This window comes from Athene noctua, chromosome 33, assembly GCF_965140245.1.
Source record: "Athene noctua chromosome 33, bAthNoc1.hap1.1, whole genome shotgun sequence".
Lineage (NCBI taxonomy): Eukaryota > Metazoa > Chordata > Aves > Strigiformes > Strigidae > Athene > Athene noctua.
In genome coordinates, this window is record NC_134069.1 from 1,803,401 (window position 1) to 1,816,755 (window position 13,355).

Sequence of the window (13,355 nt, forward strand, 5' to 3'; positions counted from 1 at the left end):
CTTGAAAAGCAGCCTCATGGTAAAGGTACTTCCTGTCCCCACAGGGTTAAATGTCAGTCATATAGAAAGCCTATTAAAACACCCAGACTTACACCGGATACTGGAAGAAGTTAAGGAAAAAGGGCAAGAAACTTTACTCACAACCTTTCATGATGGGGAAAGGATAAAAAAGGTCTTAAAGATGGTTGAGCAGGAAGGGGAACATAATTGCTGGGATACGCTCTTCAGATGGTCGCCGACAGCTACTGGCACCTTAAACACAGCCCTTCACCCAGTGGTTGCTTTATGAATAGCTGTAGCAATTTTGTTGATCCTTACTGTAGCTATATATGGATGGATCTGGAGACTTACAAAACGCTTGCAAGCTGTGTATGACGCTTTATATCACAATCCGAGCTTTAAGCAATAAACTGATTAATTTGTAGGATAGCACTAACATATTATAGGACAAGGGAAATAGATTAAGAAGTAGATAAATAAGTAGTAAAAGAATTTACTAAGTAAGAAGAAAAGGGGGGGATGAGACGGGGAGTCTAAACAATCTTAGATTGATGGTGCAAGGCCTGCGCAAAAACAAGGGGAGGCGTATGGGACTGTTCGAACAAGACATACCAGGTGCTGATAACGTTGCTAGGCTGCAATCTCCTAGCCCAAAGAGAAGTTTCTTCTGGTCCTTGAAGTTGTGTGTTCCAGCAACAAATCACCCGAGATTCCAGCACAAACTGGCCTGGCGGTTTGGCCGGGGCCCAGGGAACAACTGAGGCAGCGCAGAGCGACAGGGTGAAAAGTTCATCAGCGAGGAAGAAGAGGTACTTCACCTATCCGACCCTTGCCCAGAAATTTCTGACCCCTGACCGGAGCTTGAAGAGCTCATGGCGCAGGCGCAAGGGGAGGAGACCTGATTACCATGAGGAGCGAGGGGAGGCGGGGGTACACTACGTATATGTACAGGCGTTCCATGAATATGCGCTATTCTGTAACGTATCAGCCGGACGGGAGCTGCAAACGGCGCGCGTGCTTGTGGTGGAGCGACCCCCCATGCGCCCGGCGCTGAATAAACATACCCACGTTATAACTCCAGAAGTTATAGAGTGATTTCTCTGCAAAACAAGGGAACCTGGAGATGCTGAGGTCAGGCACGGCCCTGCACAGGGGGTCTGGTGGGGCCGGTGCCCACTTCTTGTTGCTGGGGTGTTTGGTGTCTCCATCCGCCCTGTGTGGGTGGGATTGGAGAGGCACAGGCCTGTCCACAGCCAGGCAGAGGCGGCGATAGCCAGGAGGTGGTGCCTCGGCTGCTCCCCCAGCAAGACACTGGCAACTAAATGGGGTGTGAGACACGGACTTTCCCTTCAGGGTGCCCAGCCCCTGGGCATGGTGAGCCCAAACTCAGAAATAAGGCTGATCTCCCGGGGGCTTTCCGCAGCTGAGCTCTGCCCGGTGTGGGGCTGCAGTGCTGAGGGTTGGGGTCTCACTGCGCTCCCCTCAGGTTCTCAGGAGCTGCAGGAGCACCCCCAGCTCTGGGGCACAGTGACAATCCCGCTTGGCTGCAGAGAACAGACCCAGCCATCAGGGCCAGAGTGTTCCGGTGCCCAAATGCCATGAAACAGGTTCCTTCTGCTCAGGGGTGCTGCCCCCTCCAGCGTACCCAGGCCTGGAATGAAGAGCCAAACCTCTACCAGCTGCCAGAGTAAGGCAGAAATATTATACCTGTGGGAGGGCAGAGCTGGCGGGGAGGTGGCACGGGACAGGCACTGGGCTCTTCTCCCCAGTCCCCGCTTGGGGCACCTTGAGGCCATACTGCCCAGAGGCGCCCACCATCCTGTGTCCAGAAGATAACACTCCCCTCTTCTTCTTTACTTCACTTTCAGACCTTATTCCTCTGAGATGCGGGGCTGGAGCTTATCCCAGCGGGAGTTTGTCAGGGGCTGGAGGCTGTGTTTGCCACGCCCATGTATGTCACCCGTCACCGTGGGGGTCTTGCCCTGGGAACTCTGGTCTCCCATGGGGGCTGCCAGCAAGAAGGCTTCCGGGTGTGGGGCAGAGGGGTGTGTGAACCTCAGCTCCCCCCGGCTCCCCCCAGGGTCACCCCAGGGGTGGAGGAGCTCCCAGCAGGGAATGGGCCAACACTGCAATAGCAGAGGATGTTCCCAACATCTGCCTCCTCCCCGCTTCTGCTCCAGGGCCAGATCCTGCTGTCTGCAGGGCTGCAGAGCTGCGGCTGCTCCCCACAGGGAATCCGGCCAGAGTCCCAGCCCCGTGTGAACAGAAAGTGGCTCTGCACTCTATGCTGGGGCCTGCCCTGAGCACCAAGGGAACTATCTGCATGTTACCATCTCCCCTGGTCAGGCTGGGGCGCTCCGGGCCCTGTGGTCACCTTAGGCTCACTTCTATGAGCCAGAGCCCAGGGCTTCCCCTGACATGGCAGCTCTGTCACGGCCTCTGCACTGCGGGATCCCTGTGGCTGAGTCAGGGCCTGGGGGAAAGAGCAGCCGGAACCCGCGGGTGAGGAGACGGGTGCTCCCACCGGGGTACATCACGGGAACGATCAGAGACATTTTGACTAGGAACTGCCTGTGGCCAGCGGGATGGAAATATTTCTGTCACTAAGAGTATTCCCCAGGGACCACAAACCTCTGTCCTGAGACACGGCCCTTCCCTACCACTGAGTCTTTGTTCTCCGCTCCCCCGACCAGCCTCAGGAAATGCCCTGACACCTGGCAGGCAAGGACAGCCCTGGGTCAAAGCCCCCACAGACTTTTAATGAGAACAAATAAGGAGGCCCAGCATAAAAATGGGAATAAAACCAGAGGAAACACCCGCTGATTTCTGCTGCCCATGGGCCAAGGGAGTCGGTTCCCTGGTGCTCACGGCTCTCCCAGCTGCACAGACCTCTCCTCCCTCCCGCCTGCACCCAGCTGCAGGGCAGGGATGGGCTCTCCTGGCCGGGGGCTCAGGGACTGTTGTGCACCAAGCCACAGTGTCACAGGCGTTGGGTCCTCATGGGGATGTGCCACAGACACCTCTTCAGCATCATCATAGCCCATGCTCCCCGGGGACAGGGACGAGGTGTCTCCTTCAGCTCCAGGGACCTCGGCACTTCTCCGGGAGCGGGGGGTGACCCCTGCAAGCAGCAAAGCTGGACGTTTCAGTTCACCCTTGGGGTCTGTACCCCACCACCCTCCCTGCTCCTCACCACATTCAGCTCCTTCTCCCACCTCCAGGCCTTTCAAGGAAAACTCCCAGGCAGGTTCTGCCTTCCCAGGAGGTTTGGGCCTCAGTACAGTAGTGACATGGGGGGCAGCAGGGATGGCACCCTAGGAACAGCCAGCGCTGTCTTTCCCTCTCACCTCTGGGTGCATCCCTGGGGCCTGCTCCCTCCTCCGGCATCCTGGGCATTTCCCACTCTCCCTGCCCAGGCACAGCATCCTCCCCCAGATCAGAAACCTCTCGGGCGTCATCGTAGCCATCTGCTGGGTGATCTCTGGGCAGGACAAGGACATCTGAAAGGAGAGGGGAGCTGGTGACAGAGAGAAGAGACGTCCTGCAGAGCAGAGGGTGGGAGGATGCGCAGGGACCCAGGACTGAGACACTGGGCTTGGCAGCACCACAGGAGATGCCCATGTCCTCCCCATCCCCAATGGTGACACTCAGCGACTCCTCTGTCCATCACATCTCTGCAGGGAGATCAACCCCTTCCTGCCAAACCCTGACTCAAAGTTGCTGCAGAGCTGCCCCAGGCCAGCCCCTGCCCTCACTCCTCAGGTGCCACATGGGGTGCAGGGGCAGGAAGAGAGGGGCTGTCCGGCTGGGACAGTCTGATCTGACTGGGAGAAAGCTTCTCTCTTGGGCCCAGGACCTGGATGCTCTCCCCACAGACCCCACGGACCAAGCACCAGAGGGACCATGGACTGGGGGGCTTCAGGGGATCAGCTCTGGGTTGGGGCCAGCAGAAAGGGTCCTGCAGATGTGCCTCCAGGGAGGACCCACACCCACCTGAGTGACCAAACGTGGCCTGCTTCTCCAAAGCTGGGCTGTAGCCAATCTCCTCATACACGGCCTCGAGGAAGGGCTCCTGAGCTCTCCTGGAGCCTGGGGACAGAAGCAGGGCTGGCACAGGGACAGGCAGAGGGGCAGTGGGATCTCACTGTGCTCCCCCAAACCAGTGCCTTGGGCCAGCCCAGGACTGCTCTGACAGCACAGCCCCACGGTGCTGCCCAGGCACGGCTGCCACATCCCCCGTGAGGGCAACATCGCTGTGGAGATCCTCTGGGGCTGCGTCGCCCTCGCACCATCCCTTTGAAGACAGCGCTCGTGTCCCTCTGGCCCTGGGTCATGTCCCCCTTACCTCACCCTGGAGCAGCTCCCACATGTCCTCTGCACCCGGAGCTTGCCCCTGTCTGCCCCACGGGTCCATAGTGGGGCCCTGTCCTGGGGGTGGGCAGGCCTGGGCAGAGGGAGAGGCTTGGGCCTGACACCGTGGTGATGGGCCCTGCTGCCCCGCACTCCTCCTCGCACCTCCCTTGCCCCAGAGCCCCCTCCAGCAGTACCTAGAGCACTGCCAGCCTTGGCCGTCCCCGCTCTGCCACTTCTCTCCTCGCCCCATCGCTAGCTCCCCCCACCTCTGGGCTCTCTCCAGCCCTTGCAGCTGGTGGCCACGGACAGGCACTCAGTGGGGCAGGACATGAGAAGGTGGCAGCACACAGTCTCATCCCCCACTCTGCTTGTGCCCCTCGCTGACACGCCCCACAGCGCCCCACAGCCCTTCCAGGAGGTATCTCCCCCTGGGACCTCTGGGGAAGGACCCACCTCTGCGCCCAGCCCTGGCGCTCAGCACTTGCCCAGCCAGGAGGGCCAGGAGCAGGCAGAGAAGGGCCCCCAGGATGATGCAGATGATGACGGGCACTGAGACACTCCCGCTGCTGCTCTGACGGCCTCGGGTGGCAACTGCAGGGGAGAGAACATGGGAGAAGTACAAGACGTGGGAGAGGTGGACGCAGAACCAGTCCTGACCCCATCACACAAGGCAGGATTAGCTGGGGGGCTCCAGGAGTGAGTGTGGGGAAGCTTCCACCCTGCTGACAAAATGAAAACTCTCCCTCTCACCCTCCCATCACCCCAGTGCCTCCTCCAGAGAGTTTCACAGCCCAGCAAGGAGCCCCTTCCATCCATCTGTGAGTCACAGCCTGGCCCCGGGGTTACCCAGCCTGAGGGGAAAGGCAACTTACCTGCTTGGGGAGGGGATGTTGCCATCCTGGGTGTCGCTGCAGAGGAGGAAAAGGAGAGCGGGGCTGAGACAGTGGGTGTGCGGAGAGCGGGGAGCCTCCTCCCAGCACACCATGGGGGTGTCTGTAGGTGGCCCTGACACATCCAACCCACATTGCCCCTCCTGTAGTGCCCAAAAGGGAGGCCAGGCCAGGGCCCAGCGCCCCTGCTCGGGGAGGCAGGCAGGATGGCACAGGCAGCCCAGGGGATAGCCCTGGGGCTGCAGGGCCCCATGGGCAGTGGCCAGAGCACATCCAGTTCAACCGAGGCTGCTCCCTGCCTGGCACCAGCCTCCTGCACTCTGCAGGAACATTCTTGCTCTTGGGAGGTCGGGGCCATGTCAGGACCTCATGGACTAAAGGTCTTCCCCAGCTCCCTGCCAGTGCCCGACCAAGGGGTCCCAGCCCTGCCACTCACCTGAGCAGCGCACGGCAGCATCTTCCTTATGCCGGCAAGCACCGCCGTCCCCAGGCCGGGCACAGCAGTCCTGCAGGGACGGCTCCGTCCCCCGGCACTCCACCCGCTCCAGCCAGATGGGGCCCGTCCCCATCCCAAAGGCAGCCTCACGCAGGGCAGACTCCGCAGGGCCACAGCCCAGCTGCCTGCACGCCACCTCGGCATCCCGCATGTCCCAGGAGTCGTCACACACCGTCCCCCAGGAGCCACGGTGCCAGACCTCCACTCTGCCCGAGCACCCGTCCTCACCGCCCACGGCACGAATCTTCTCCCTGCCTGCAGAAGGCAGAGACCTCCCATGGCACCAGGGCAGCAGGCAGAGCCCTGCCAGACACAGAGGGGCAACTCCTTACCGGTGCAGCTCGAGGAGTTGGGGCACGGGGCCAACGGGGCCAGGGGCATTTCTGGGCGTCCCCCTGAAGAAGGAAACACTGCGGTGAGGGGGCTGGTTTGGGGGACCATGCAGACGAGAGCGGGGCTGAGCTCTGCTCGGGCCTCCCTGTACCATCTCGGTCATGGCAGAACTGAGCTGCGGTCGTCCAGGGGACACGCACGGGACCGTGGGGGGACCCCGAGTGCTCAGCCCCAAGAGCTCCCTGGTTCGCAGCGCAGCAGTAGCTTGTCTATGGAGGGGAGGCTCTTCTGAAACCTGTCTGGTCTCTTCTGAGACCTCACCTGGAGATGCCTCTGCCTCCCCCAGGCGCTGCCGGCAGCCTGGGTGGCAACTGCTGCTGGACGGGTGTGGCTGTGGCCGTGTTTGTGCCACTGGCAGCAGAAGGGTCTGACACGGAAAGGAAAAGCCCCTCCCAGCTCTTTCTCTGTGCCTGGCCGTGGCCAGTGGGGAGCAGGAGCTGGGCTGACGGGAGTACCCGGGAGGATCAGAGTTACCGTTGCAGGTGATGTTGGTCTCCTCTCGCGGGTCTTGGCACGACTGTGGGTCCCAGGGAGTGGAGGGACACTGCCAGAAGGAGCCGGTGCTCTCCCCACACTGCACACGATCCAGCCAGGCAGGGCCAGACTCCCTGTAAGGCGGCTGGCGTCTTTCCAGGGTTCCTCCATCGCCACAGCCCAGCTCCTTGCACACCAGCGTCACCGTGTCGGGAGTCATCGAGTTGGAGCAAACGCTCCCCCATGTCCCGTTGTAGAAAACTTGCAGGAGCCCAGAGCAGCCGTCGCTGTTCTCCAGCCTCAGGGCCATGAACTCTGGGAGGAAAAGGCCCCAGAGGGGAACAGGCTGCCCTGGGGTGTGGGAGCCAGGACACCTCTGCACCCCCAGGCCCTCAGCCAGGCAGGGGCAGGGCCAACACGTCCCCTTTGCACCCAGGGCCAGAGAGAAGTCCCTGATGGACACACACCCCTGCCCCTCCCGAGAACCCTCGGGAGGGAATGAGCTCCCCAGGACCCCCAGTGGGACTGAGGGTGCCCAGGCACGGGTGCCCACAGGATGGGCTCGGGCAGGAGCTCAGAGGCAGCCAGGGACAGCCTCAGCCATGCCCGGCTCTCCCCGCGTCCTGGCCTCCCCAGGAACCAGGCTCCCACCACCGCTCCCGGCACAGACCTGAGCAGATGACTCCCGCATCCTCTTTGTGCCCGCAGTCGTGCTGCCCCCAGGGCCCAGCCGGGCAGTCCCAGAGAGCAGCTTCGGCCCCGGAGCAGTTCACAGCAGCCAGCCAGATCTGCCCGGAGCCTTCCCCGAAGCGAGCGGAGCCGGCTGCCTCCACTGCCCCTCCGCAGCCCAGCTGGTGGCAGACGACGGCGGCATCAGACAGGTCCCAGCCATCGTCGCAGACCGTCCCCCAGACGCCCTGGTAGTAGATCTCCACTCTCCCCGCGCAGCGCCCGGCCCCGTTCGCCAGCCGCAGCCACCGGCTCCCTGCAGCGGGTACAAACCCCGGTTGCTGCCAGGGACCGCCTGCCCGCACAGACGTCACCCGGGGGCCTGCGCAGTGACACTCACCCCCGCAAACGACTCCCACGTCCTCCGCGACCCCTGCCGCCAGCGCGCTCTCAGGCAGGGAGGTGTTGCAGAGGCTCAGGCTGGCCTCGTGCCCTGCGCACCGGACCCCTCGCAGCCCCACGGGGCCCGTCCCTCGCTCAGCCTTTGGGGGGCTGTAGGCTGTCCCGGCCTCCCCACACCGCAGCTGCCGGCACACCACGCTGGCCTCCTGCACGTCCCACTGGTCATCCAGGACTCTGCCCCACGCCCCGTCCTGGAAGATCTCCACGCGTCCGTCGCACCGGCTCCCTCCGCCCACCAGCCGCAGGGATCCAAAGCCGGCCGAGCCTGGGGAGAGCAGAGATGCCACGGCCAAGGGCGGCACCGGGAGCGTGGCACCCTTCAGGGAGCGGGGCGAGGGGGGATTTCCCCACCAAACGGGACAAGATGGAGCCTGTGCTGAGGAGAAGCGAGGGCAAAGCCTGGGCTCTCCCTGCACCTCACAGCCAGGTCTGCTGCTGCTGGGGGCACCCAGGCAGCTCCTGCTGGGTGCTGGGACGAGGCTCTGCAGGGCTCTCTGCGGGATGGGATGTGGGTGTCTGCAGCCAGAGGGATGGGGCAGAGCCCTGCGGCCCTGTCCCGGGCTCCTTGCACAGTACGAGAACAGAGGAGCCCAGGCCTGGCGGTGTGGCACTGGGGCCTCAGCCCCTGCCCTGGGGGCAGATGCCTGCCTCCCTTCAGGCCTCAGCTCTCCCAAAGCGGAGCGCTCACTCTGAGCAGGGAAAGCCCTCCAGATGGCTCCTGGGGAAGCCAGGGCTTCTCCGCGGAGAAGGTCAGCCTGGTATGGCCACGGGAGCCCTGCTCTGGGTGGCCGTGATGCACACAGATGACAAACGGAGTGAATGCAGCATTCTCCTGGCACTCACTTGAGCAAATGACAGCAGCAGTGTTCCCTCGGGAGCACGGTGAGGCCCCCAGGGCGGTCACTGGGCACTGCTGCAGGTGGGCTTCAGTCCCGTCACAGTGGAAGGAGTCTCTCCAGACAGGGCCAGTCTCTCTCCCAAAATGCTCTCCCCCAGGAATGGACTCAGCAAACCCGCAGTTGAGTTGACGACAGAGAACGTGGGCGTCCGAGAGATCCCAGCGGGAGGCACAGAGGGTCCCCCAGGTCCCCAGCACCTGCACCTCCACCCTCCCCGCACACACTGCGCTGCCGTTCACCAGCCGGAACCCTGTGTACTCTGGGGACAGAGGAGGAGGAGAGAGGGTGGATGGGTGCTCTGGGACCCTCAGCAGCTGCCGGAGAGGCCAGAGGGACAACATGCCCTTGTGCTCCTTCTGCACTATTTTCCTGCTGCAGACAACCCCACCCACCCCTCCTGTCCTCACACCCGGCCCAGCGCGGTCCTTGCTCTGGTGCCCAACCCCCGGCACAGCCCCAGCGTTCAACACCCTCCCTGAGCCCTTACGTGTGCAGCTGACAGCAGCGCTGTTTGCGGGGCTGCAGGGCTGGTCCCCGCGGGACCCCCTGGGGCAGGAGGCCAGGAGGGATTCATTCCCCACACACTGCAGCTCTCCATCCCAGGCGGGACCCGCCCCTTCTCCAAAGGGACTTCCTCCAGGGACAGGCAGGGCTGCGCCGCACTGCAGCTCCCTGCAGAGCACGTCCGCAGCTTTGGCACCAAAGTGGGAATCACAGACAGTTTTCCACTGGTCCCCGTCACGGATCTGCACACGGCCTGAGCAGCGGCTCTTCCCCTCCACCAGACGGACAAATCCTGGAAAAAACCCAAAAGAGCTGGGAGTTCCCAGAGCCCTCTGGCAGTTACATGCCCACATCCCACATCCCCTCCAAGCAAGCCGTGACCAATTCTCCCATTGCACAGCCCAGAGGAAGCTGCTGGGGGAGTGTTGGTGACACAAACACATCCCGGCCCCCTTGCACGCCTCCACTGCTCCATCACAGCACTCAGGGGGCTGTGTCTGGGACAGACCCACAGCAGACCCTGCAAACCATGTGGGTGCCTTTGGGACCGAAGTGTGAGTCACAGACAGTTTTCCAAAGGTCCTCATCAAGGGTCCCTCTACGTCCTCAGGAGGGGCTGTCCCCTCAGAGCAGCTGCAGAGATTCTGGAGCAGCCAAAGACCCCTGAGAGTTCCCACAGCCCTCTGGCAATTCCCTGACCGATCTCCCAGGTGGCCACAGACAAAAATCCCTACGACATCCCCAGCTGCTCTCAGGGGGTGCTGATGGCCCAAACACATCAGCCCCCACCCTGCTGCTCCTCAGAAATCAGCACAGCACTCGTGGGCTTGCTTCTCTCCCCACAGCCACAGCCACAGGAATCTCTCAGACAAAGTGCTGCTGCCCCAGAGACCTTGGGCTGCCCAGTTCTGGGCCCTGGGCACTGTCACACCCAGAGCACTTGGGGTTCAGGGAAATGGGCCCTGGGGTGTTGCGTTTTGCAGCTTGATCTAGTCCACTGAGCTCAGGGAGATGCATGAGGAACCCCTTGGTGACATGAGAAACAGAATCCATTGCCACATGGGTCTTGTGCTGTTGGGGCGCTGCTGAAGGACAGGAGAAATCACAGGTCTAAATTACAGTGAGGCTGTACTTGCAATCGGTGACTGTGCCACCACCCTGCTCAGGCGCCTACCCAGGAAAGAGGTTCTCAGCCACGGCCAGAGTGCACTGCTGGGCATGCACGTCCCTGCCCGTGGCCGGGCAGAAGGCCGGAGAGTGGAGAGAAGAGCAGCCCTGGGCTTACACGAGCTCCCGGTGCAAGGGCAGGCACAGAGCAGAGACAGCAAGTGCTGACAAATCCTCCGTGGCACCGAGCAGCCAGGGGCCGGGGCAGGCAGGAGAGGCTGGGCAGCAGGTCAGCACTGCCTGGCGGGGCCATGTCCCCATGCTCCGGCTCTCATGGGGTGACCTGGGAGAGGAACGAGGAGCCACGTGCCACCCTGCTCTTCTGACCAAGCCCAGCGCTTCTCCTCTCCATGTAACCCCTTTTCCACCGCGAAGGGACTCGTGACTGCCAGGGGGCACAACCCAACAGCAGCTATCCATCTCATGCCCTCGGCCAGGACTGTGGGTGGCCACAGGAGTCACTTGTGGTGCCTCTGGCACGGGGGCACGTGGCCCTCAGCACTGACAGACAGGTCCTGGGTGAACAGGAGGAGAGAGATGGGAATTGACAGACAGTGCAGGACAGGGATGGAGGGTTCATCTGCGGCACCTCAGGGGCCAGGCACCGTAAGGGCAACCCTGGGCAGGGTCCCACTGGCCTTTCCCCAGGGACTGGGGCACCAGTGATGACAGTGCCAGCTCAGCAGTGTGACCAGCCACATTGGGCACTGCTCTGGTGCCTGACGGCTGATCCCTGAGGGCACTGCCAGGTTCCTTCCACAATCCCAAACCGAGATGGAGAATAGTTGTCCCCTTACCTGAACACATCACTCCAGCGTCCCCTTCATGGACACAGTTATGTTCACCCCATCCGCTGTGTGTGCAGTCAGACAGGGCAGATTCGGTGCCATTACAACCAACATCGTCCATCCAAATTGGGCCAGAACCTGGCCCAAAGTGTCCGTACTGAGGAGCTCCAACAGCAGACCCACAGCCCAGCTGCTTACAAACCACTGCTGCATCATTCATGCTCCAGTAGTCACCACACACGGTCCCCCAACGGCCCTGTTGTTTCATCTCCACTCTCCCAGCACAGCGACTGCCGCCATCCGCCAGCCTCACCTCCACAGCTCCTGCAAACACCGACATGAGATGGGTCAGGAGAGCACCAAGGCCCAGCACTGCGGGTCTGAGGGAAGCCCCAGCCCGGGTAGTGTCAGAGGTACCAGGGTGGGAGCCCACTCACCCCCAGGCTGTCCCCAGGGCACTGCAGGGGTCCCTTCTCTCCTCATGGGCTGTGCAAGGCTGGGGGTGACAGCTCCAGCCCTGATGGGTCATTTGCCATCCCACCACACAAGGCATCTTTTCACAGCCCAGTGGGTACCTCCCTCCTGCCCATGGCCACCCGCACAGTGCCCAGCCCTGCACTGGGCCCCTGCTCCTCCCCAGCACCCCCTGAACAGCCCCATGTGCCCAGGCCTGCAGCTTCCCATGCAAACTGCCTGCCCCAGCACCATCCAAACCCACCGCCATGCCCAGGGCTTTCCCTGTTCCCACTGAGAGGATCCGGAAGGTCCCTGCACCCACATCCCCTCCTCACCCCCGGTGTCAGCCCAGTCCCTGCACTGGGCCGGGCCCCCCCGGCAGGATGTCCCTCTATGGTAGATGCCCCAGTCCCCTTCTCTCAGTGGGGTACAAACTGTCCCTGTGGGGTCAGGGCTCCCCTGGAACAAGGGGGCAGGGAGCAGCACACAAACCCTTCGGGGCACCCGAGAGATTGGCTGTGCCCTGGGGGATCTCTGGGGGCTGCCATCAGCCACTAGGCCACCACCGGCTCCAGAGGCTCAGTGACAGGGAACAGGGGGTCCCAAAAGGAACCCCAGGACAGGGTGTCTGTGAATCCAGGCAGGCACAGGCTGCCCTAAGCAGCAGAAGCCTGGAGAAGGAGATGATGCTCTCTCCCACCCAGGTGGGCACAGGGCCCAGGGACTGAGCACATTCGCCCCTCATCTCAGTAGCGCCTGCAAAGAGTCCCCATTCCCCGACAGATCCCGATGACCACGCTGGTACCCGCTGGCCCTGGGCTGTGGGACAAGGGAGATGGCACTTACCCCTGCACAGCTGTACCCAGAGGAGCAGCCACAGCACCTGAGGGGACAGGAGTCCCTCTCTGCCCATCCTGAGCCTCCTGCCCCGCCCGCACGTCCCTGCTGCGCCACGCTCCCTGCCACAGCTCCTGGGGCCTCGTGGGGACAATGACGACGGGAGGGCAATATCTCTCTGCACTGCCAGCCCAGCTACAGGAGGAGCCAATCACAGCAGCAGCCCCTTTTTAGACATTATCGGGAGCGATCTCCCCTCCGACACAGCCCAGCCCTCCAATGAACTTCTCCAGTGCCATTCATGACCATATATGAGGGATGGCTCCGCTGCAGGTGTCACGTCACGGTGGCGGTGGGGCGTCACAGGACAGGGTCAGTTGTAGTGGGGGAAATGGGTTTTTCATGCCTTGAAGCCTGCTGTGTGGACCAGGAGCGCTGAGCATCTCCTACACTGGGCACATCCAGGAGCCCAAGGTGCGCGTGTCCAGCCATGCCCCTGCCATGGGAACCGCAGGGCTGGGACTGCCCCGGGGGCTGTGTCAGGACGGGAAGGAACCAGCCCCTGCCCCTGCTTCAGACCCCTCTGTGCTGGGAGCAGCAGCTGGGAAAGGGCCTTAGCCCAGGCCAGAGCCCATCCCCGGAGCGCTGGCTCACCCGCCCCTCCCTGCAGAGCCCCAGGGAAGGGCCCTGCCAGTGAGCTGGAGCTGGAGCTGGGCCCTGTCCCTGTCCCGGCAGCAGACACACAGCTCAGACATATCCCTGACTCTCGGCATGTCACCGAGGGGCCGTTATTCCCCACGGGTGGCTCGGGAGCCGCAGCCTGCAGGTGCACAAACCACAGCCCACGTGAGCTCGCCGCGCTCCCTGCGCTCCCCCCGCAGAGCCCGGGCAGGAAGTCTGTGGTTTCCTCCTGGCGCCGAGCCCAGGCACATCCCTGCGGTGCCCCCGAGCCACCCCACGGGGACAG

The 13,355-nt window shown here is 62.6% G+C and overlaps 1 protein-coding gene across 1 annotated transcript; it reads right to left on the reverse strand.

The window, feature by feature from the left end:
- Positions 1–1,871: 1,871 nt before the first annotated feature.
- On the reverse strand, positions 1,872–11,435 carry LOC141972475 (antigen WC1.1-like). Its single transcript, XM_074930342.1, has 13 exons — positions 11,105–11,435; positions 9,124–9,432; positions 8,581–8,895; positions 7,676–8,002; positions 7,277–7,591; positions 6,607–6,921; positions 6,072–6,134; positions 5,680–5,994; positions 5,226–5,261; positions 4,807–4,944; positions 3,994–4,089; positions 3,348–3,500; positions 1,872–2,008 (listed from the first exon to the last, which is right to left on the reverse strand). The coding sequence occupies exons 1-13, from the start codon at positions 11,433–11,435 to the stop codon at positions 1,872–1,874; spliced, it is 2,850 nt and encodes a 949-aa protein (XP_074786443.1).
- Positions 11,436–13,355: the final 1,920 nt, after the last annotated feature.

Bases quoted from the DNA above. Each gene is read 5' to 3' on its own strand.
- LOC141972475 (XM_074930342.1), bottom strand. From the start codon at position 11,435: ATGTCGGTGTTTGCAGGAGCTGTGGAGGTGAGGCTGGCGGATGGCGGC. The intron at 6,922-7,276 runs GTCTGTGCCGGG...TTTTCCTCCCAG, and splicing joins TGCGGGAGTCATCTGCTCAG to AGTTCATGGCCCTGAGGCTG. The intron at 5,995-6,071 runs GTAAGGAGTTGC...TGCCTTCTGCAG, and splicing joins CAACTCCTCGAGCTGCACCG to GCAGGGAGAAGATTCGTGCC.